Raw genomic sequence first — 24,126 nt, 5'->3', positions numbered from 1 at the left:
ATTTGATTTGTTTAAATCGTCTGTGTTCATTTACTCAGATCTGCAGTTTAATGACTCCACTTCGCTTTAATACGCATAAAATAAGTGAAAACTGTGTGTTTTGTGTACGCAGCACACTGGAGTGTAACTGTTGGAAGCGATGTGTCAAAACAGCTTGATACCTTGTAATGTTGTGACAGCAGCGGAAACCATGCAGCAGGGCAAAACTGTTTTAAAAAGCTTTTAAAAATCATTTGTTAACATCACTTCATTAGTCAACATGAATAAACAAAACAACTCAGTTAATATTATTTGAAACATTTACTATTTTTAAAAATAACTGTTCATATTAGTAAATGCACAATGTTTAATAAAAGCTCCACATATGCACCGTGACCTGTTCATATTAGCCAGTTAAACCTTAGCCTGTAAAAAAACTTTATTTAAATCATATTCGTGACATCATATTTCAAAGGCTAGCTACTATCACACTGACGGACAATGGCAATGTTTTTTACTACATTTGATGGAACATTTGTATTTGTGAACTCGTGCATTTGTGCCAGTAGGTGGAGCTGTAAACCGTGACATCCCTCGTGCTCATTTAATAATGAACTAAAACTAATGAAACAAATACTGTTAAAACAAAGCAAGTTGTCTGTCAGAGGATGACATTTGCTGTGTTATGTTTGTGATGAATTAATCTCTCGACTGGTAACTGACCTTTATTTCAAAGCCTCCATCATCATTAAAGCAGCTTCCATCATCCGTCATTACAAAACACATCAGCTCATTAAAACGGACACTTTCTCTATCAAAAACCTGAGCTTCTGTGCGAACCGTTATTTTTCATGCCTTTAATATAACATATATATTTAGGAGTTTTCCATTTTTAGACAATGTTTATAGTCTACTTTTAAAATTATATCATTGTGTATCAGTATTGTCCTATTCAACCACATTCGACCGGTGTATTAAACTAGATGAAACTATAACATGTACAGTTTTATTTTATATAGGAATCAGATTCATTTGATTGTTGAATGATACACAGAACACTCGGTTCCATTATTGCTGCAACTTCTGGTTGTTTTGTGTTTAATGAGCGTTCTCTGTAAAAGCTTCAGTGAAAATCAACACAAGGGATGAAGTCATATTGTGCATAAAGATCACCAATCTGACATGGAAAATATAAACTTTGGCATTTTAATGCAGGGCAGCTCATTACAACAAAAATATTATTTCACATTCTCTCAGCAAAATAACTGAACATGTAATAATGCGTAAAAAGCTTTTTGGTTGAAGCAAAACAACAACAACAACTTTCAATGTTGAATGGAATGTCGGTGACATTTTAAAAACATTATATCATAATCTATAGGTAAACGCATCTTGAAACATTATAGGAATACTATACTGGGAATCCTTTTGGAAAAATATTGTCATCCTTGATTAATGTAGTTGGGCAGTGTTGTGTTTTTCCCTGAGATTAGTTATACCTAAAATTTAGTGTAATCCGTTTAAATCTAAACGCATGCTGTGGAATGTCTAGCCAGTGGACCCGAAGTAATACGATCGAAAATCCATCACTCACCAGACCCACTTTTTTGCACCCCAATAGTAAGGTCTATGTTTATAAAATATAGAGCTAAAAACAAAACTTAATTCCAGCCTTAATATCTTACGAGGAATATTACAGGAAAATACATTTGCAGTGTGAAGGCAGGAATACTGTAGCATACTTACTGTAGTTACATACTAGGACCGCGCTTTACATCCAAAAAAAGACATACATAAAATATATTATCTGTTTTCTGGAAGAAAAATAGCATTTCGACTTAGTCTTTAAAAAACCCTTTCTCTTGGTTCAAATAGAAAGATTATTGCTCACATAAGGTCCACAGCTGTGTTACTGCTCTCTACGGCGGCTTGCATCTGTAAAGCAGTGGTCATGAGAAACAGATGCGGTCGTGTCATTCAGCACAGGTGAGCGTCTCGCTGCTGTCTGTGATGACTTCAGCAGGGTTTTCATCTCTATAGAGGTTGTTGTTGTTGTTGTTATTGTTGCTGTAGGCAAACTGGATGTCGTGTCTGTTGTTCTGAACCGTCTCCTGCAGTCTCAGTTCATCCAGTTTCCTCCACAGTTCCTCTCGTTCCTGCTCTCTCTTCTTCTCTCTGAGGACACACGTGAAAAGCCTGTCACGTGCAGACAGTGTCATTACATACGCAATCCGAACGGGAAAGATGATAGCCTTACCGCTGTCTGTCGGATTTGTATGAAGCTGTTAGTTCGTCAAATAGTTTGCTGTTCATCTCCATCAATGATTTTAAAACATTATAGACCAGGGCCACAATCGTCCTGACGAAAGGAAGAAGGTAAAGACTTCAAACTACACGGATGGCAAAAGCAAAAAGAATACAAAACTCGGATTCTAATGAAAGAAGGTGTAAACTCATACGGGTTCCAGTGTTCCTTGGAGATCCGATACAAGCTTCCAAACATGATGGGAAGGATTTTGGCATTGTTCTCCTCAATCAGACTCAAAATATACTCATTGTTCCAAAAGTATAGTGCACGCTCTGCCACCTGCAAACAGACAGCCATCTTAACAACAAAGCATAATATAAAGCAAGAATGGAATAATGCAGATTTATTCATGCAATATTTGGTGTTTGTAACCTTGAGATGTGTCTCGTGTCTCCACACTATACTGTACCTGGAAATGAGGGCTGGCTACACATTTTGAGATCTGTTTAAACAAAGGCTCCTGAATCTTCTTGAACTGCGTGGGTTCAATAACGTCCAAGATCTCCTCAATTTCCCCTAGAAACATGACCTACACAGGACAGACAGACACATTACCTTAAATCTCGCAGGTTGTCTGATTTTGGTGAAGATGCACCGATATATCTCAATCATAAACATCACTTTGAATTAAAGTTGCTGACTGCAGCTGTAATGTGTCAGAGGACTTCCCCCCCTCCATTTTATTCATCATTGGAGTTTTGGTTCCTCGCCACTTGGTCGTGTTGACTTGCTCACCGTTTTTTAGATTGGCTAAACTCCATTAACATTGCTTTAATAGAACATTGCTTTATTTACTGTATGATGCCTCTCTCTGCAGTTTCTTTTCTCCTGTTGAGCTGCTTTGAAGCAATACTCATTGTAAAAAGCACTATTTAACTATATTGAATTGAATTGAATGGTCCATTAATCGGTATCGGTCGATAAATGCCCTTTTTCACACTATTGGCTGGTAGTTTAAAAACAGCCGATGACCAGAGCCCATATATCTTGTCAATCAAAAGAGAACAGCAAAAAAAAGCAATGAATGTGTGCTCTGTATATAGAAAACAACACAGTTTAATGTTCAATATGAAAAGCCATTATATGAATCGATAACAGTCAAAAAGTTACAAATATTCATTTCGTCTTCAGAATCTGTATTGGCAAATATCACTCAGTATCGGTGCATCTCTCATGTAAAGCTTTTGAAACTAGAGCACGGTCTTACATCCAGGGCTTTTATTACACATCATACAGTACATTTCTTTCAAGCATTCACATAAATAGCATCACAGAATGCATTTACGCTGTAAAGGTACTGTATATTTAGTCATGCTGGGAACGTTTCATAACTTAAACGTATGTCCTTACCTCTTTCTGACTACACGTCTTGGGCCAGATTTTAAGAAGCCCTCGAATCACCTACAAGGGAAACAGTAAATGGAAATTAAATAACACACATGATTTTAATTGGCAACATCATATAGCTCAAGGAATAAATGCAGCAGTCTGAAAATGTAAATGAAAAAGTTAACTCCTGCATTAATCCTATTATATTGTAATGTAGCATGTTTAAATGTTTGAAACGAATACAATTGTTCGACTAAAATTTGTAGTTCTTAAAGAGGTCATGTAATGCTTTTTGAATAAACTATCTGGCGTCTACCATTTTTGTTTAAGAACAGACAGGTGTGTACATTTTTTCAGCCCATCAACAAAGCCATGGATGCCATGTGACTACTCACCCTTGACAGTCATGACAAAAGTGACTTTTACACCATCTGTCTATTACCGGTTTTGAACACGGTGGGAAAAGGGTACAAGTTCTCTGGAGTAAATCTATATTTTTAATCTAGCCATTTGTTATTCTAACCAATTAAAAACACTCACCTATGCAAAATATGATCGAATAATCAAATAATGTCTTTTTCTGCGTCTAATGCGTGTTGTCAGTTAGAGGACTTTGAAATGAACTCATAGGATGAAAAGGTGAGCTGTGGTACGGATGTAATGATGTGAGCAGTACCGTCTCAGTGAGCGTGGGGTCCTTCTCTAAAAACTGCACCACACCGTACGCCAGCTGAAACACAGCAGGTTCACATCAGTGAATGAATGGCCTGACTGAACAAACCTTTGCAAATATTATTCCCAACAAATATCTGCACATGAATGTTATTTCAATGGTTGTCCCCATATTTCATGGATAATTTTAACGTCTGTAGGGAATAATTGGCCAGCTTGCCCATACATCTTATTTGCAGTTCTCAGGCATTTATGCATTTTGGCTCATACTAACATTCTGATCAAATGAGAATTTAAACCAAACACCTTTACACTAGAAAGAAACACTTCTATAAGCAGGTTCAGTTTATTTTGATTGCATACTCGTTGTGTTGTGATGGTGTTGAGGTACCTGTGCATGGAACAGCGCTAGTGCCTTGGCAGTGTGCAGAGGAATGAGGATCTTTACCAGGAACTGCTTGTGTTCGGCTTTCAGTGGAAGAGCGAAGCCATTGATGATGCTGCCATTACAAAGAGACACACAACTAATGTCACTTTGACACAAAATGACTAAAGGTCGACCGATTCATCGTCTTTGCTGATTAATCGGCACCGATAATTTGAACCATCACAATAATCCCAACCGATAGTTTTTCCAGGTTGCGTCTGATCCAGACCTCTAGAGGTGGAAATAAAACTAATACTGACGGCCTGTTTGGTTTGGAGACGTGAGATGGAATCAAGGCTGGGAAGGTGGAAGGTTCCTTTTCAAATGTATTTCGCAACAGATTACAAAATACATGTTTTAAAAAGTTATCTGTAACGTATTTCGATAGATCACAAAAGTTTTGAAACTTAACTAATACTAATAAGGTACATAAAACAAAGGGATCCGTAGACATTATAGTCCACATTTCTAAAAAAATGAGTCAGAATAATGAGTTATAAACTCACAATTGTGAGAAAAAGTCAGAACTGCGAGACAAAAAGTCGCATTTTACCTAAAACTTACTTAAACAAGAAACTCACAAACAAATACCACACTGATTCAGGACAGTACTAAATAACATGGGCGTAGCTAGCCCCTTTTTAGGGGTGCTTCAGCACCCCTAAAAAGAAGCTCAGCACCCCTAAAACTTGGAGTAAGAAATGTTGTTATACTAAAAAACATCGTCTTTTACAAGGTTAAATAATGTCCAAAACATACTCCGTAGTTTTTTGTTTAAAATGTATGTGTTAAGGATGAAAATGAAACATCCCCGCTTAGCAAATGGTGTCTCTTACTCTTCTTCTACTTCTCCTCTGTACCTGCACCGCTCAGCGGAGTGAGAACCCGTTATGTAGTGTTGTGAATCAACTAAGTTGCTCCAAAGCTGTCTCACACTTCTTTCCTTTTACACAGAGTTGTTCTGATTGCGAAACCATATCGGTGAGTACTGGAGTCAGTATCCTGAATCACCATGGTACACCTATAACAAGTGTTTATTTTCGGACTATTTTAGTCCAGCGGGTCGCCGCCGCTGTGGAGTAGCACAGGACCTGGTGACTCGTCCATAGTCATAAACGGAGAGAAGTAGCGCCGGTTAATATGTTCTTCCGCAAGACGCATTCAGTTCTGTTTATTAACTGCTAGCGCGTGAAACAAAAACAACTAAACTGCAGACCTGTGTCTCTGTTGTTAAAGTTTATCGTTCATTTGATACTCACTTTAACAGTCTAGAGTCATGTAAACATGACCTCACATGCGTCTTTTCTGGTCAGTCGTCATGGAAACATGATCGCCCTGGCGTTTGGACCAGAGTGTCAGAGGAAGTGATTCTTTCTGAAGCGCAAGAGTGAGTCTGGTACAGTTCAGATTCATGTTCCCTTCACTGAAAGTCTTTTAGTGCCTTGCGTCGGCTCCATACATGGCTCAGGAGGACCACAGGCCAAAGCAGACTCCAGCACCTATAGCTTTGATGTCTATTGAGAAGGAGTTGCTTGAAATAATTGAACCCCAAAGGGTCATTGACAGGTTTGCCAGCCTCAAAGTGCGGCGACATAGATGAACTCTCCCAAAGTAGGGCAAATATGGGGATTCAGGGGAAGTACTTTAAAGATTTCCCTCTATTTCTTTTTTTATAGCTTTACTTTCGAAGTATTTTCAAGACCTATTTTTGGTTTTACCTTCTTTTTTTATTTATTGATGACTTATATTGGTTTATGAAAGTTCAGACTGTCGTGCAACCAGATATAGATGGCCATTTGTAAATAATTTGCAGAAGATGAATTACATTTTGTTGTCCAAGTACCTGTTACTTTGTTCAATGACAATAAAGATCTAATCTAACCAATCTGATGACTGTTGATACAGAAGGAGGATTATGGAGTTAAGGGTCAGGAAAAGAAGGTTTTGTGTTTGTTACAGGGGGCTGTCTGTGTGAACTCTCACAATTAAGCTGCTGTTCTGAAAAGGTCTCAAACCTTGTTTGGATGTGTTAGCGACCACTCATTCAGTATTTTAGGTTTAGTTCGTTAAAACGGCTCCTTCTGACGTTCTTACTTTAAAGGAATTGCCATGCAAGGAGTTCTGTTCTGCAAAAAAGGTGTTAAAAAAAATCTGGATTTTGGCGTTAGTTGAATCAATGTTAAAATGACAAAGTTATTTTTCAATAGACACATTTTTTGTTTTCGTGTGAAAAGAGGGTGGGTGGTGGCAGTGGGGCTCATTTGGTGCTCAGCACCCCTAAAGCTCTGACCCTAAAATCGCCCCTGCTAAATAATATTAGCATTGTGAAAAATATTCAAATTTAATGGAAAGCAGATAGACATGACAGAGACTGCACAAACGGCTAATGTAATGACAGTCGTTTTAATGTGGACAAACACGCATGTGACCACGGCCATATATATATTGTAAAATATTACGATGGATCAGTCATTCTTATATGCTAATTTTGTGCCAAGAATTTTTTTATTATAATAAATGTAGAAATGACCTACTTATAATTTAGTTTAAATCATACACTGGAGTTTAATATGTACTAATATAGAATATTTGTATGTGTTTTATGTAAAAGTACAACACAGTTTAATGGTTCAAGCTATAGTGTTTATTGTTGTAATACACTTCATTGCTATTTTACTTAAGGTGTTATTTTTTATTTTAAATAAATTAACAAAAAATATGTAATTGATCATTATCAGTAGGGACCATATTAGTTATTTGTATCGCCAAAAACCAATATCAGTCCACCTCTAACAATGACATAACATTAAAGACTGATCAGTGTCAATAAGCAATAGTCTATCACAACAGCGATCAAATTTAACAGTTTGTAAATGCGCTTTATCCTTATCAAATCTATTTGTTAGAAAGATGGAAAGGGAAAAATAAACAAGAACCTCACCTGCCCAGAATCTCTTGAAGTTCAGCAACTCCATTAAAGTGCTCGGTTTCATAGATGAACCTGAAAAACCAATGCAAATTTGCAATACCCAGTGAGCAACATAAAGGGAGATTAATATTAATAACTTGAAATAAGAAAAAACAAAATCACATACAAGGTTTGAGAAGGACAGCAGCAATTCGCTAGTTGCACAAAACTGCACCGGTGAGCTTTTGGCACAGATCCTCTTAAAGTTGCTGAGCATTTCGTGAAGCCAAAACAACTCGATAATGTTATACGGCCAGAAGTTAGTCTGCAGACTCAAAAACTCTCCGGCGCCATCTTGTGCAACAAGCCCATAAACTCTCAATAGACACCATCACTAATTTATAAAAAACAACTTTACCTTATTGTGCAAATGACCATTATGCATCATTAAAAACTAAATTAAATATCTTTGACAAGTAGATAAAATATAAAATATAATTTTACAGAGCATCAATCAACCATACACATATTGTCTATTTCCACATTTTTTCAATTCCATTTAATTTTTAAAGGAGAATTGTGGGATTTTAAGGAGAATTGATTGACAGAAATGTGAGATAATTTACAAAACTATGCCTTGAGGGGTTTATAATAGTGATGGGAAGTTTTTGTGATTCCGATGTTTGAATCTCGTTCAGCAAAATGAACAAATCTAGTCATTTCGTTCATCTGAGCAGAGTTAAATTAATGTTGCATGTTAATAGCCAAATTACCCCATAACGTTATGTATGCTAGTTTTGATCTGATTCACAATAAGAAACCACTTATATTGCAGTTAGGGACAAGTTATGAGAAACCGTAATTCAATTATTTCCTGACAGCTATATGTACAAGAAACAAAGATGATTGTGGCTCAACTCTAGAGACTTCATGCCCGAGTCATTCATTATTTTGCCCATACAAGCCGCATTTACAGGAAACAGAAATTATGAGTTCACCTACTGAGCCCACGGGTGCGAGTCGTTCATTCTTTAGAATAACTTATTTCCTGAGTTCCCTTACAAATATTCATGTAGTTAGTTATTAACTCTTTCTTTTGATTCGTTTCTGAAGTGTTATGTATTTATAATTCATTAACAATTGTGAGTCACTCAGGTATGCAATAAAGGTTGTTGTTTTCTCATGCAGTTAGCAAAGTATATAATAATAGGCTATTGAAATCATTTAAATGTGCAATTATTTAATAAGGGATCATTTGTGTAATATATGCATTAGACATAAACACTGACTGTACTAGTGTTTATATTTGCCAGCACAGTTCTTATGCAAAAGAGTTATTTATTAAATCGGCTCTGCAACGATGTTTCATGCATTCTGACTTCTTTACAATGTTAAACGTGTTGTCTTCTCATGCTAGTCAAAAAACGAGTTGGACGTATGATGTAGTATTTCTGTGCTCGATACACTCCCCCAGCGTACTCCAGATAAACATTAGATAGGCAGAAACTGCCCGAGTAGGGCCGCTTTAAGATACATTAAAAACACACGCAGAAATACACACGAAACATTTATTAATACACTTATAGAAAAAAAGAACAGAACTGTACGTTTTAGAAACGATGTATATTGCAAATATATTTTGATCATTTTATAGTATTTCCTACCTATAATACAACATGCATCGCTGACTGATGATCTGGGAAGCGGTCACATAACATTAAAGACTCGGACGCGAAGACTCTGGCACAGGGTGCTTATAGGTTTGCCTGCGGAGCTACTATATGACAAAAGAACGAAAAGGGCTCGGACCCGATGACTTGGGAGAAGAACTAATAATTTCTCTTTCCAGTGTAAAAGAACGAAAGACTCGGACCCGATGACTCGAGAGACGAATTAGTCATTTCTGTTTTTGGTACAATGTTGCACATGCGCGATCAAAACAACATGTTAAGTCAATATATTTTCTTAGGGTTGGGCAACAGTGAAACATAGTGATGGACGATGCCCTGCGGCATTATAAAGTGAGGCCTTCTTTATACAAACGAGGGCTGTGTGTAAACGCTTCATCTTTATGCATCGCGGGCTGCGCAGACAAGCGTCCTCTTTAAGCTCAGTTTATACCTGTGCGTAGGACCTACGCTGTAGCCTGTACGCACCCGTAGGCAGTCGTTGTCCGCATCGACAGGCAATGACCACTAGGTGTCAGTGTCCACTCATGTGTTGCTTGTGTAACCAAGACAAGAGCCGAAAAAGAAGCAGCTCGTTAGAAGCATTAGCACTGATAGCGGCAAGTAAATGTTAAATACAGAAGAACAAATAATTTACTTAGATAATTCACTCGGAAATGAATTTGAGAAAACATTACGCTATCGCAGAGTTTTTTTTAACCGAGGGAGGGCTTCAAACAGACCAATCACAGCACTCGCGGTCGCGTTAAGTTGATGCGATGTTACATTTTTGGAGAGGTTTGCGTCAGGCTATGGCGTAGGGGTACCCAGCTCTGCGTAGGTCCTATGTGCGAGTATAAACTAAGCGCTATATAACGGTGGCTGCACGGACACACGTCCTCTTTAAACAACATTTGTTGGAATCACAATGCCAGCTCAACATCATGATGTCTTTCAGCCATTGGTAATGGACAGTGGCATCGTCTATCGCCCAACCCTATATTTTCTTTATTTACCTTTCTAAATTACTGTTGCTTGAATGGCTACTATCTGCTGTATCAGCTGACGATTTCTTTTTGTACTGTGGTGGCCACTGTCGTGCTTCAAAAGGAAGGGGTGAGCGGAGGACAGAGAGAGTTTGGTTGCAATTCTCATACTCACCACTAATGGCTGCTAAAATCCCACATTGCAACTTTAAAATGAGAACTTAAAACAAGTTTATTACAGAAATACCAGCACTGCTTAATTAGATGTGGCAATGACAATCCTGTTTTTGTATGAATGTACTGATAGATCCTGCCGACTACGGCAAATTATATACTGTATCATAGGTTTGAAAACAGGACAGTCCTGCAAAACTGACCGCAATGTTTTTTCAAAACTAAAACAGGTTTTATCAGGGATAGTGTTTATGGTCATGTTTGTAATATTGGCATCATTTAACCTTACCTCCATGTATAGAGAAAATATGTGTGTACTGTACATAAAATAAGCGTCTCTTACTTTAGAAAAATGTTGTTGATCTGTTTCCGTATAAAGGCACGCAAACCCAGAAACTTCCCATAGATGCGATGCAGAACTGTTTTTAAAAACTCTCTCTCGCGAGGATCTTCACTGTCAAACAGTTCTAACAGCTCCAAGGTAAAAGGAAAAGAGACAGAAACAAAAGATTCTTTGAAAATCCAGTATAACATTTCACAAATATTGTCAACATTTTTCCCTTTCATGAGGTATTAAAAATGTTGCATTAAAAGCTCAAATAAATGTTTTGTTTTGCAGTCAAGAAGTTATTCAGGATGTTAAAACTATGTGGCATGAGACAATGTGATGAAAGTCACTCTTATAATGACCAGATTCGAGACATTCTACTATTTTATTTAGACATGTTTCCTGTCAAAGCAAGCAGTCCTTGGCCAGTCTGAACTACAAAAAGCACAATTTCATGATGCATATGCTAACAGTATAACAGTATCATCAAAAAACATGTTTTCAGTACAGTAAACTAATATATTAAAAAAGGATTTATTTCAAAATAGAAATTAAAAATAAAACAACACACAAAAGTCTGTATTGCCATGTGATAAACAACAGGTTCCCCAGCTGCCCGCGACTCTTTTATGGGATTGGATTCATCTGGCAATGTCAACTGTAATGTCACATTAGCCCATGTGTGCACAAGCTCACATTATGTAATACATTATCTGGCTACCTTTTGCCCCAGGACAATGAACCCCTGCTGTGAGTGATGTCTTTGTCTGACAGCCAACTTTATGCAACATGATGTTATTTGTTTGACACTAATGAGGTCGAAAACATCAGCAAATCAAAAGCACAATCTAAACAGTGTCAGAAACGTTAATCTCTGCACATGCATGCCGGCTCATTTCTAGCCATCGCCAGCCAGCCGAGCATTGCTTTATCCCCCTCTAGTGTTCAACTCGTGCACATCTGAAAGGGATTTTACTCAAGGCAGTCAGGAAGTCACCTATCATCAGGACCCCACCGTACCGCACATGCATTGATAGAGCTGGTCGATTGTCCTGTATTACTCATGTGTATTCTGATGCCTCTTATTGACTTTTCCATTTCATTTTTAGAACAGCGGAGGGGGGATTTGGAATCTGCGCTCTTCGTGTCAACTAGAATCAAAACGGACCTCATTTACTTAAAAAAGTAGTCCTGCTCTTAGTTCGATTCGAACTGATTCTTTAACAACAAAACTGAATTCATCTGTTTAGGTCCACAAAAGTAACAAACTAAAAACACAGCTTAGTATTATTTTATACCGCATTTCTACTCAAATAAGTGTGTCATTGCACTCTCTGTCCCGGCTTGGACTGCACTGCTCCGTCTTTCCTTCCTGTGTCGTAAACAACGGGCCGCTATTTAAAGCATCCCAGGAAACGCTCTCATCATGGAAACTCGTCCCGACCACCTTCTCCTCTGAATCTACATTCCGGAACATTCTGTGCACTCGGAGGGAATGACCGGGTCGAGATGGACAGCTGATGACCTGCTGGTAACGATGGGACGGAGGCTGTCTGAGCGAGATCCAAGAGAGGAACTCAGCCAAGCCCCTCTCAAGCGTACAATTATATTTTTCCAATAATTTTTTTAGCGTTGTGACAGAGGGCAGAAAAACAACTGTCAAGCTAACTTCAATAGAAATGCATTCATAAACCCAGAAATCGACAAAAATGTCTATGTCTGATCATTGGCATAAAGTTTGATCCACGATGGAGAATATAACAAGTTTTGTATGCACAGAATACAGAGCTCTGATCTTGGATATCTAGTATTCTTCATACTAAGTGTCTCAAACAAAACTCACGTTTTGTCAATTTAGTTTGATTTGATGCCATCGTCATGGCACACTTGGCAAATGAAGTGATTCTTCAAATATTCAAATTGACCTAGAGGTTACTATTCCAACGTATAAATAAAGAGAAAAAAGACTTTTGGATTCATACCTGTAACACAAACTTCTGGTCAATGTAACGTTTGGCAATACTTGGTTGGAAGTCTGGATTTTCTATGAATCGAAGGAGAAACTCGTACACCAACTGTAAAAACAAGGAATACAATTAAAATCAAGATTTTATGTTTCCCTAGTGTTTCCAGCATTTTATTTGCAATTCACACATTTCCACAAGAGCTAGCTTCCGTGTCTAGGGATCGGGCTGTCAAGGCACTCTCCTCCGACTGCCGCCCGATCCACTACGCACCGACCCCCTATGGTCCCTCCCGCACCCCTCCTGTGGAGGGTGCTTCGGGAGTATGGGGTCTGTGGTCCTTTACTAAGGGCTGTCAGGTCCCTGTACGGCCGAAGCAGGAGCTTGGTTCGCATTGCCGGCAGTAAGTCGGACTTGTTCCCAGTGCATGTCGGACTCCGGCAGGGGGGTTGACCTTTGTCACCGGTTCTGTTCGTAATTTTTATGGACAGAATTTCTAGGCGCAGCCAGGGGCCGGAGGGTGTCAGGTTTGGGGACCACACGATCTCGCTATTTGCGGATGATGTTGTCGTGTTGGCCCCTTCAAACCAGGACCTTCAGCATGCACTGGGACGGTTTACAGCAGAGTGTGAAGCGGCTGGAATGAAAATCAGTACCTCCAAATCCGAGGCCATGGTCCTCAGTCGGAAAAGGGTGGCTTGCCCACTTCAGGTCGGTGGAGAGTTCCTTCCTCAAGTGGAGGAGTTTAAGTATCTCAGGGTCTTGTTCACGAGTGAGGGAAGGATGGAACGGGAGATTGACAGACGGATCGGTGCAGCTTCTGCAGTAATGCGGTCGATGTACCGGTCCGTCGTGGTGAAGAAAGAGCTGAGCCGCAAGGCGAAGCTCTCAATTTACCGGTCAATCTACGTTCCTACTCTCACCTATGGTCATGAGCTTTGGGTCATGACCGAAAGGACAAGATCCCGGATACAGGCGGCTGAAATGAGCTTCCTCCGCAGGCTGGGCGAGATAGGGTGAGAAGCTCGGTCACCCGGGAGGAGCTCGGAGTAGAGCCGCTGCTCCTCCACATCGAGAGGGGTCAGCTGAGGTGGCTTGGGCATCTGTTACGGATGCCTACTGGACGCCTTCCCCGGAAGGTGTTCCGGGCCCGTCCGACCGGGAGGAGACCCCGGGGAAGACCTAGGACACGCTGGTGGGACTATGTCTCCCGGCTGGCCTGGGAACGCCTCGGTATCCCCCGGAAGAGCTTGAGGAAGTGTCTAGGGTGAGGGATGTCTGGGCATCTCTGCTTAGACTGCTGCCCCCGCGACCCGGCCCCGGATAAGCGGTAGAAAATTGATGGATGGATGGATGGACATTTCCACAAGACTCTTATCCACAACATTTAGGTTTTGTTCAGACAGCCGTTTCCCCAACGGCATATGACTTATTTTCTTTATCTAAACTTTTTAACTGGGACTCAACATGACCAAGCTCCAAAAAGCACATTTATCCATTATTAAAAGAATCAAAATTATAAAAAAATTTGATTCATCATTTAAAAATGTTCTATATGATATGCTTGTGAGAGAAAACTATTTCTGTCTCTTGTGACTGTGAAGTGTGAGCAGTCAGATCTAAGGATCAGATTCAAAAAGCAAATCAGATTGACGTGCAATGTGAACAAAGCCTAAGTCTGCTATTGATTTCATGCTACTATATGCACAATCAAAAAGGTTATAAATATTTTAATAAAATGTGTGTTTGTGGATCATGGCTTGTACTGTATAAGGTCGCAGCAAACCTGCATATGCGGCCAGGAAACCTCCAGGGTCGGTTCATCTTCTTCTGGGTCAAAGTCTGGGTTTTCGCTGGGTGGAAGTGTCCTGAATACATTTGTGCTAACCTATAAAAAAACATCCAGAAACGTTTCACTTCAATGGTCTGTGAAATAAATGACATTAAGGTTCAATGGATGTGGTTTTCATGCTGACCATACTGACGATCTCAGGATACACAGGCTCTATCAGCACACCCCTGTTGGTGGACACATACTCCACGAGTTCGGTGAGAGTGGCTCGCTTGGTCTCTTTGCTTTTGAGGTCGGCGACCGAGTCCAGGAAGTCGAACATTACGCAGCACTGCTGTAGTTTCTGCACAAACAGCTCCTGTTGCTCTGTGGAAGACGCATCTGAAAAAAAAAAACATTTGTTCATGAATCACCATATTAATGCAGCGGCCATTGGATCCTAAAATGGGATTACGAATATGTTCTTTTGTCAAAGGCACCATTTCATTAGATTTTAGCTTTATCAAAATGATGTCATGACATCACCACTCACTACCCATAAAGCCACCTGTCCTCAGATCAGACCTCAATTCTTCAAGTAGACTGAAATAACATCATGTTGCACATCATGAGAGATAATATGTTACAAAGTTATTTTAAGATCTGGAAGCAGAGACAGTAGGAGAGTCTTGTTTCTGTGGTTTAATGTGTGCGCTGATCTAGCTGAATGCTTGAACGCACAGGAATGTTATTAATCGGACTCTTGGGAATTTGTCTTAATCTAGTTATGAAGACAAACCTCCCAGAAATAAGACAAAAGGCCAAACCACAGCTGGTTAGTTCTTCCACTGTTAGATGTCCTATTACTTACAAAAAGAAATCCAAAAATGAATGTAAGACGCGATGATGCTCTTGAATCAAAACAACTGTTCCTTGTGAAGCCTTTCACCCGAGGTGTGAACACACACGCTCGAACAAAAGTTGCTTGGCTATTCATTTCACTCCTTCACATCATGTTCAATGCGAATAGACCTTTGCCGTGCTGATCTGCATGTTGCAACGGTAACGCATATCAATGCGAAATAAGCTTTACAAAAGCAGCACAACCGGGCCTCACCCCCTTTCTTGCGTATTACCGGGGTGGGGTTTCTTTTGGATTACTTACATGATGAATGCATGTGCTTCATTAAGCTTTGCCATGCGTATAAGAAGAAACGTTCAGGGGTGAGTAAACGGAAACAGAATTTTCATATTTTGGTGAACTGGGAATGCACAAAACTGAAATCATGATCACCCTCCTCTCTGCAATGCTCTATCCAGTAGCGCCTTGAACCCCCGGGCAACCAAAGAGTTTCAACAAGTGCTTTTGGGATCTTATCTTACATAAGCCAGCGTGGTTAGAGACGCATGAACACGTTTTCTTAGAGTCTTAGAACTGGTTTTATCAAGCAATATTTGGGTCATCCAGATGAAACCACTGACACATGTTAGTTAAGATTTGAATTAAAAAACATAATCCACGAACACAAAAATGATCATAATTAACACGGTTATTTAACATAATTAATTTTACCATCATTTTACATCAGCAGAAAAAGTACTTCTGTATTTTATTACGAAGTTCTCATTTCCGTAACAAGTCCAAAATTTGCCTGAGAGCATAACACGTTGTAATTTCAACAGAGTTCAATTAAAACATTCAGAAAAAACAATTGGATAGTCTTCTATGTGTTCTCCAATGGCCACATTATTGACAGAATCGTGTCCATGACTAATATTCTCATCCTCCGTAACATTTTTTACACGGACACAGATATATTTACATGAAAGTTCGATTTTATGTGAAGAAACACGTGTGACATTACCTTTCAAATGGATACAGGGCTCTAGACTTGCGACCCACTTTCATAGGTTGGTCGCACCCTTTATATAATTTCCTTTTAAATTCAAGTTATATATTGGCTATGAAATGATATGACACAAATATAACCTGTCGCTCTTCACAATCCTCATTTATTAATTAATAAAATTTAATTAGCTAGCTCAAAACCCATTAGGTTTATTAGAAAGAGAAACAAGGATACGCTAACGGCCTTCTGACACACAGAACAGTACACCTCACGGTTATTCCCAGAGATGGCCCTCGGCAATGGTTCCAACTTTATCCTCCAACCATGTTGTTTAACAACCGGGTATAAATGGACCTACCACTAAACGCCTACTCAGTGATTAAATTCAGGCATAATTTAGCATATGACCTCTTTGGACTAGGGATGCACGGAAATGAAAATTCTTGGTCGTAGCCAAATAAAAATGAAGCACTCGACAGAATACCGCACACGGCTTTTCTTATTTCTTCTATTTACTAAGCCAGTTTTTCACTATTGCATAAACTTAATGGTCAAAATGTGTTTTATATTTTATCTTGCCAGTACAATACAGCCTAACTTAAAATAAAATTTAGCAAAACAAGTTCCTGTTGAACAACGTATGCTGGTTTGGTATGTTTTGATGCTGGTTTGGTATGTTTTGATTGTGTGCACGCGGCCACTGTATGATATCAATTCTTTATACTTTTTAAGCCCCCGCGGACGTTCTTTACTACACATTGTCATAAATAAACTTTAAATACTAAATCTTACTAACCACTCTTGCAAGTCTCGTGAGTTCAGTGTTTGACATACGAGTTGTTTCAACAAAATGAATTGGTTCAAATGAGTCATTACGTCGCGAATCGGACATTAGCGGTTTGTTTTTCACAGGTGTTAGGAAAAAGAAGGAAACCATTTCACTGTATGGGATTTTTCCTTTATGTCATCTTCATATGCATAACACTTGTCAGGGAAGAAAAGGCAACATGTCTTTGAGCACATTCACACCCGGCTGTAATAAAGGGAAAAATATGATCCGAATGCGCCACGTGAAACATGGATTCTGTCTCCCATGTCTGCATTTTGGTCATAAAGTTAGTCTGAACTTGATCATAAACCAACCAACTCAATCCTAGACAGAATATGAGGCAAAATATTTCACATAGTACAGTTCCCCATCCACGACACGGTAGTATTCTTTTAACCTCCTATGTTTTGTATTAAAGTACAACGATATTACCTTGTTAGTTTCTGTACAGAATAATGCTGGGGCTTGTCATCTGAGGACACCTACTCCAAAAGAAAGTACACAGAGCTAAAACAATACATGCTTGAAAAAGCCATTAACCTAAAAGTTTATTTCAGTGATTAACTTTTTTGGCAAAGACTGTCTGTATGTCATGCCTCTGGTGAATTCATGGCGCTGAGGCACAAAGGATTTACCAGTGTAAGCCACTCGCATACGGAGCTGAAGGGGTTCTGACACAACCCCACCGCTACGCTATTAATACACCTTATGTAACCGATCTGAACGCCACTGTCCCTGTGTCTTTCCCAGACCACTTCTGCTTAGACTCACTGTCTTTGACACAAAAGCGAGCCAAGTGGCCATACATAATCAAGGAACACAGCCGAGAGCTTCACTTTGACTTGCCCTAATGCACACAAGAGCATGCACAGGATGAGTCAGTCAATTTGTTCAGGTTCTCATTAACACCCTGGGCATGTGGTTGCCATGGCTACATAACCCGCCCATGGAGAGTCATCATGTCAGAACTTCTAATATGACCGTAAATGCTGTTACAGCGGTTTCACACTGTCAACTGTGATTTATATTTTCAAGCTTTGCAAATACATGCAAATATGACTGTGGAAACAGTAGACTGAGCACATTTCCAAAATGTTAAACAAGTATAGTGCCTACTATATATATATATATGCAAAACTTTAAGTATGTAGGCTTTTAACTAGCTATTTATTTTTACACATGATTTTTTTATGGGAAGCCATGCATAATATAAACAAGGATAACTAAAGACAACGTTTTAAAAAGCATCCTAAATTTAGGAGAATTGAGTAGTAAAAGCTAGAACAATAACAATACATATTTCCGTTCTCAACAATAAAAGAAATGTTCAGCTTTTGTGTGTACATAATGTCTCTTTGCACACTCACAGTGCATATTTATTTTGTATTTTTAAACGCATACAAGCACACACAGGTAGAAATATTTGCATTTATATATTTATATGTGTGGGTGTGGCCAGAGGCATTGAATATTAGTTACGAAACTAGCATAGACCTCCATTGGAAGAATGGAATGCGGAAAGTAACTCGGTCATGGAGCCTCCGATAGTTCAAAACATTGCACCGAAGCCCATTCATTCAGTGTCTCCTAAACGCATTTGCTGTACAGTTGGTGAAATAACTGCATGTTTTTACATTTTAACGAGTTGGCAGTTGAATTTAAATGTGAAGATTAAACACAAAGTTAGATCCTATAGCGCTCCGGAGGTCACGTCATCCATTCTCTTTACACCACCATATTGGCAGGCAAGGACAACTGTGAGCAAATATGAAATCAATGGCGCCAGCATGAGTTTCAAAGCAACAGACTTCACTGCTCACTTTAATTCAAAAGACATAAACATGTACATAGCAAAACTTAATAGATTAAACATTAAAGGTCCCTATAATGCCCCTGGGGTACTTTTAACGTGTATCAATAAAGCAGAAATACTCAAATCTGACTCGCGAGATCCATTTTGAAGGTCATTTGACATTAAAGAACTGCGAGAGCTACCGCGATTATCTTGTTCATGTGCGCTTTATAAGAATTGGGACTGAACTCGACAGGAAAAGGGATCTCTCAAGCCAGATTTGAGTATCACTGCAATAACGGAACAGTGGCGGAGCTAGAATTTTGTGGCCAGGCTACTTTAGGGAGTCCACAGACCATTACAGTAAATTTGTGTGTAACCCTGACTTGGCATCGAATCATAAATAAATAAACAACAGGATTGTAGATTAGAGGTACAAGTGATAATTTACTTCACAATTGTGATAAATGTACACAACAATTGCACAACGTAATGAGTTTAATATAATTCTTAATGCATGTAGATGAAATGAATTGTAAAATAAAAATGATGTAAGCAGTTTAATACTGATAACTATTAGCCCTGATGTTGACATCTTGATTATTAATTTCAGATTTACATGTTTTACATGCGCTACAAGTAAAGCTGAGAAGCGTTTATGAATTATTTGATTACTGTTTTATTGCTGTATTGATTCTCTAAGGAACACAAAATACAGTTCAAACAGGAAATATATAGAAAACAATCAAAGAACATTCAACATCACTAAAACACTCAATATTTCGGCTATACATTAGTCTGACTACTCTACATAAGAATCTCTTTCTTACATTGTATCTGTACACGGTTGATAATGATAAACTTTGTGACAGTGGCACACTTCAGCGCAGCTCTTCCTCACTGTTGAATCATTTAAATACCTCTGATTGGCCAGTATATTCATACCATGAACTTGAACGCTGTCATCGACATTTTATTTAGATTGCTACTGTCGTTCGTTTTTTATTTGTTATTTCTTCACATTGTTGTCATAATTTTCCAAAGCCTCAGTTAATTTCCGACCCTGATGTAAACATACAATGTATGTTAGGGAATGGATACTAGATGAGAAATCTATTAATAGAGCCTAACATTAAATTACACAATGAAAATGTTTAGGAATCCTAAACCCAAGGCTAGAGTGAAACTTATTGAAAATACAATGCTTCCTTCATTTGTATTTCTAAAGTTAGCATGAAGTACACCTGCTTAGAATTCTAAAAGAAATAGGGGATCTCTCCAAAGACTGTTTATATTTATCTAAGGTTAGACAATGCTGGTTAACGTTAATTTACGCAACAAAGGTGTAACGTTTCGAAAGTATAATGGTACGAGTCACGAACGTGGAGGGAACAAGGACAGAGGACCCAACAAAGACAGCTGGTTTAAGTTAATTGTAAGTGAATAAATGAATTATTACATAACAGCGTGTAAAAGTACCTGTCATTGTTACTGACTGGATATGAACATTGGTCTGTAATTAGTATTTAATGCTGAAAACAGAAACATTAAATATATAAACGACTTCTGCTTTATTGGGTATTAAAATACAGTGTGTTCAAAAAACACATGTACGTGGTGATGATGTCACAAACATGCTAATTGGCACGTAATATCACCTTGCACCATAGTGACGGGTAAAATAGATTATGACAGATTTTTTACTTCCGCATCCACCACTGTAAAGGAACGAATAGCATTCCAGACCTGCACTATCCTGATATCTAACGTTACAACTACCTCATCAACTTCCCCTACTCCGGACACTCCTTAAAAAGCCAGAAAAAGCCTGCAGAGGTACAAATAATTATTTTGTGATGAATATTAAACTTTGGAGTCTGCTGGCTAAAACCTGATTTGTCTTCAATGGAAGGCTAAGTCAACGGTGTTGTTAGCTAACGTATTTGACTCTAGCTGTCTTTGTTTGAATAGCCAGCATAGCTAAATCGCCGAGTAACTTAACCGAAATCAAAATAAAATAACTTCCCCTTTGCTTTGCTGGCGTCCTGGCCCACAGCAACTGTACACCATGTAAGTAATAGTAAGGTCGAAACAATCTGGTTTAAAACTGTTGTTCGACCACTGTCGGAATCAATGCTACAGCTGCTCTAGCGCTCTCACGAATGCCTGCCAAAATGGCGGTGTTAACATTGGGTGATGTCAACATCCGGAGGTCTATATTCCTATTACTCCCAAGATCAAATGTACGTAAACGTAGTGATCTGTGTACACAATGTGCTAATGTTAAGCTTAATTTATACAAATACAATTGTTGTTATTCGTCCCACTAAAATCCATTCCAATAGGTTGACCGCGGGGATTTGTTTGGAACTATTGAGGGCTCCATGAACCACGTGACCACAAGGAGGTGAGTGTTGTAACTTTCCGAGTGTGGCTTGGGCGCGTGTCAGCCAGTCAGAAAACTTTGAAACGGCTCTAAACAAGAGCGATGAAACTGGCAAGCATGATTTCAGGCTATGACAAAACAGAGTTGCATAATAATACAACCGAGCAAACGCAAACCTTACGAGGTTTAGCTCAGTGGGAGGAACTATACTACATTTCGTTGCACTGTACTTGTATGTGTGTAATGACAATACATTGAATCCAATCCAATGAAGGGAAAATGGCCGCACACTCACTTCACCAAACTTCGTTTGACAAAATTGCATAACTGTTACAGCTTCTCACTTTCTCATTCGTACGGTATTGACTGATTTACAGAACTGACAACTATGTGACTTGCAGAGGCACAAAACGAGGGCAGGAAACCGCAGGTTGGGCTATGACACAAAGATACTTCCCTTGATGATAAGAGGAGCCTCGGACTGAGACATTATTTTCGCACAATATGTTTTTACAGTCCACACCCAGTTGTAAGTGTTATAGTTGGGCCTCCTGCAACGCTTGAACTTTTAGATTTTCAAAGCTAACAGTAATATATGATGAATTTAAATAAAAGTGCGTCGCTAAGCACTAAACTCCACTTAGCTGCTCTAAATTCACTGAGAGCCACAACTTAATTTATTGCTTTACATTTTAATCCAAAGCGACTTGCAAAGAATTCATAAAGGATTCACAGAATGTCATACAATTGTCATTAGCGATATGTTTTCATTATTTTCATAAAAACATATTTTGTCAAGCAATGCAGTTCTTCAGAAACAATTCAACATAGTGGTTGCCAAGCAACACACAGACGCAGTAACGTAATGCAGTCATAGAACTCGTGTTTTCTTGAGAAATTTACATCGCGGCTCAACCAATCGGAGTCAAGATCTGAACAATACGTTATATTTACACTTGCATTTACGCATTTGGCAGACGCTTATATCCCAAGCGACTTGCATGGCATTATACTACACCTTTTTCTATTATGTGCTGCGATCGAACCCATGACCTTTGGCGTTGCTCTAACCACTGAGCCACGGGAAATATGAATAGCCTACATATAATATAACAGCGTTAAAATGTTTGAGGAAAAGTGTATTTATATTTTGGACTTCGTGACATTGAGGCTTCGTGCGCGCACTAGGCTTTGAGAGAGTCTATTTCCAGAACTTGATCCTCTTACCTTTGAGCTGCGGGAGCGCGGAGATTTCCGGAGGCGCGGGCCTGCAGCTGTTCGCCGCAAACTGAGACGAGCCCTGACAAATTCTCTGTCTCTGAGCCTTCCTCACCGATTTCCGCGTGAACCCGTCCACTTTCTCACACGCAGATATCGCCGACATTGTCCGAACAGGTCTATCCGATAAACGAAGCGCGCGTGTATTGAATGTGCATCAGATGTGCCGCGGACTAAACTCCACAGAGCCCATTTAATGACACGCGCTGTCAATCCGGTCTACTGCATGCTTTCCACTCCACGCAATCCACAGGTATTTTGCGTTTAAGTCATTGACGTAGGAAAGCGCTAAATCATTCAACGGTAAGTCGAAATGTTTAAATAGATCCCAGGCGCCCGTGCGCGACTCTCGGCTGCTGCGTTTCGTCAAACTCGCACGTCCGCGAACTTTGCTCCACGAGCGCGATTCAAGATGTCAGTGTTCAGACAAAACACCGAGTCGCGGTCACGCGGGAATTAAACGCCACGCATTGCCGACGCGGATCCGTCGGTGTCCTGAACTTCATTCAGCCGCTGTTGCGCTTCACTGAGGTAAAAATAAAACTGCGTGGCTTACATAACTGATAGAACGTTCGTCCAATCAGCGTTTGAGCAACACAGTAAAGCCCGCCCATCGACCAATGAGATTCATGCTTTCATGGATTGTTTGTAAACATAGAATCCCATCGAAATCAAACAGACAATAACAAATGGCCAAAAGATCTGAACGCATGCGCAACAGAAGATATTTATGCACCATGTTAAAACATACGTGGAAATAAAACATAGTATGATTATGCAATGTGTTTACACAGTCAAATGTGTCCAAAATTACTTTAAATGACATATTTTGGGATCCAATAACAACTGGAACTATTTAAAGATCAACGGTTTGGACCAGTCGGGTCTTTAAAGGGGCGGGGGTATTCCAGAAAGCTAGTTATGTGCCCTACCCGGGTAAATGTTAGGGTTAGTTAGCTGATAACCTCAATTTTGAGCTACCTTTCAGGGTATGCAAGTAACCATGGCAACGTACTCTCTGAAGATAACCTGGGTTATCTGGGAACTAACCTGGGTTAGGTCATTTCAAGGAAACGTTAACGCTTCATGGGTCGTCTGGGCATGTGCGCTTGTCTATGGCCGTGGAAGCACAGATTATGAATAATATTATAATTTTACTCACAATTACATTTAAAGTCTTACCTATTGCAATTCAGCATACACAACTCATGCTTTTATTATTAACTTTATTTGAACTTTTAAAATGAAATGATATTTTAATAAAATAATGAATTCTGTTATTATTAAACAAATTTAAGGCTTCGTGTATTTACATTGAAGAATATTTATTAAAACATCACTGGATGCAAGTGCACACCCTACAATTTCCAACGGTTAAAGTTAATAGTGAAGCATTTTAGTGCAGAATAAGTTGAGCTATTACATATCATTACTCTTGCCCACATACAGCAATATTTGACACATTGAGTCAAGCATAG

The 24,126-nt window shown here is 39.2% G+C and overlaps 1 protein-coding gene across 1 annotated transcript; it reads right to left on the bottom strand.

Annotated features, from left to right (window-relative positions):
* Nucleotides 1–213: 213 nt before the first annotated feature.
* Nucleotides 214–23,202, bottom strand: ppp2r5a (protein phosphatase 2, regulatory subunit B', alpha isoform). Its single transcript, XM_079474299.1, has 13 exons — nucleotides 22,598–23,202; nucleotides 14,719–14,915; nucleotides 14,529–14,630; nucleotides 12,761–12,853; nucleotides 10,794–10,924; nucleotides 7,657–7,716; nucleotides 4,680–4,788; nucleotides 4,293–4,346; nucleotides 3,638–3,688; nucleotides 2,697–2,816; nucleotides 2,439–2,566; nucleotides 2,237–2,338; nucleotides 214–2,154 (listed from the first exon to the last, which is right to left on the bottom strand). Exons 1-13 carry the CDS (start codon nucleotides 22,752–22,754, stop codon nucleotides 1,953–1,955), a joined length of 1,506 nt encoding a protein of 501 aa, XP_079330425.1. The 5' UTR covers nucleotides 22,755–23,202; the 3' UTR covers nucleotides 214–1,952.
* Nucleotides 23,203–24,126: the final 924 nt, after the last annotated feature.

This window comes from Barbatula barbatula (genome assembly GCF_947034865.1).
Source record: "Barbatula barbatula genome assembly, chromosome: 15".
Lineage (NCBI taxonomy): Eukaryota > Metazoa > Chordata > Actinopteri > Cypriniformes > Nemacheilidae > Barbatula > Barbatula barbatula.
This window is presented reverse-complemented; position numbering and strand designations above follow the sequence as displayed.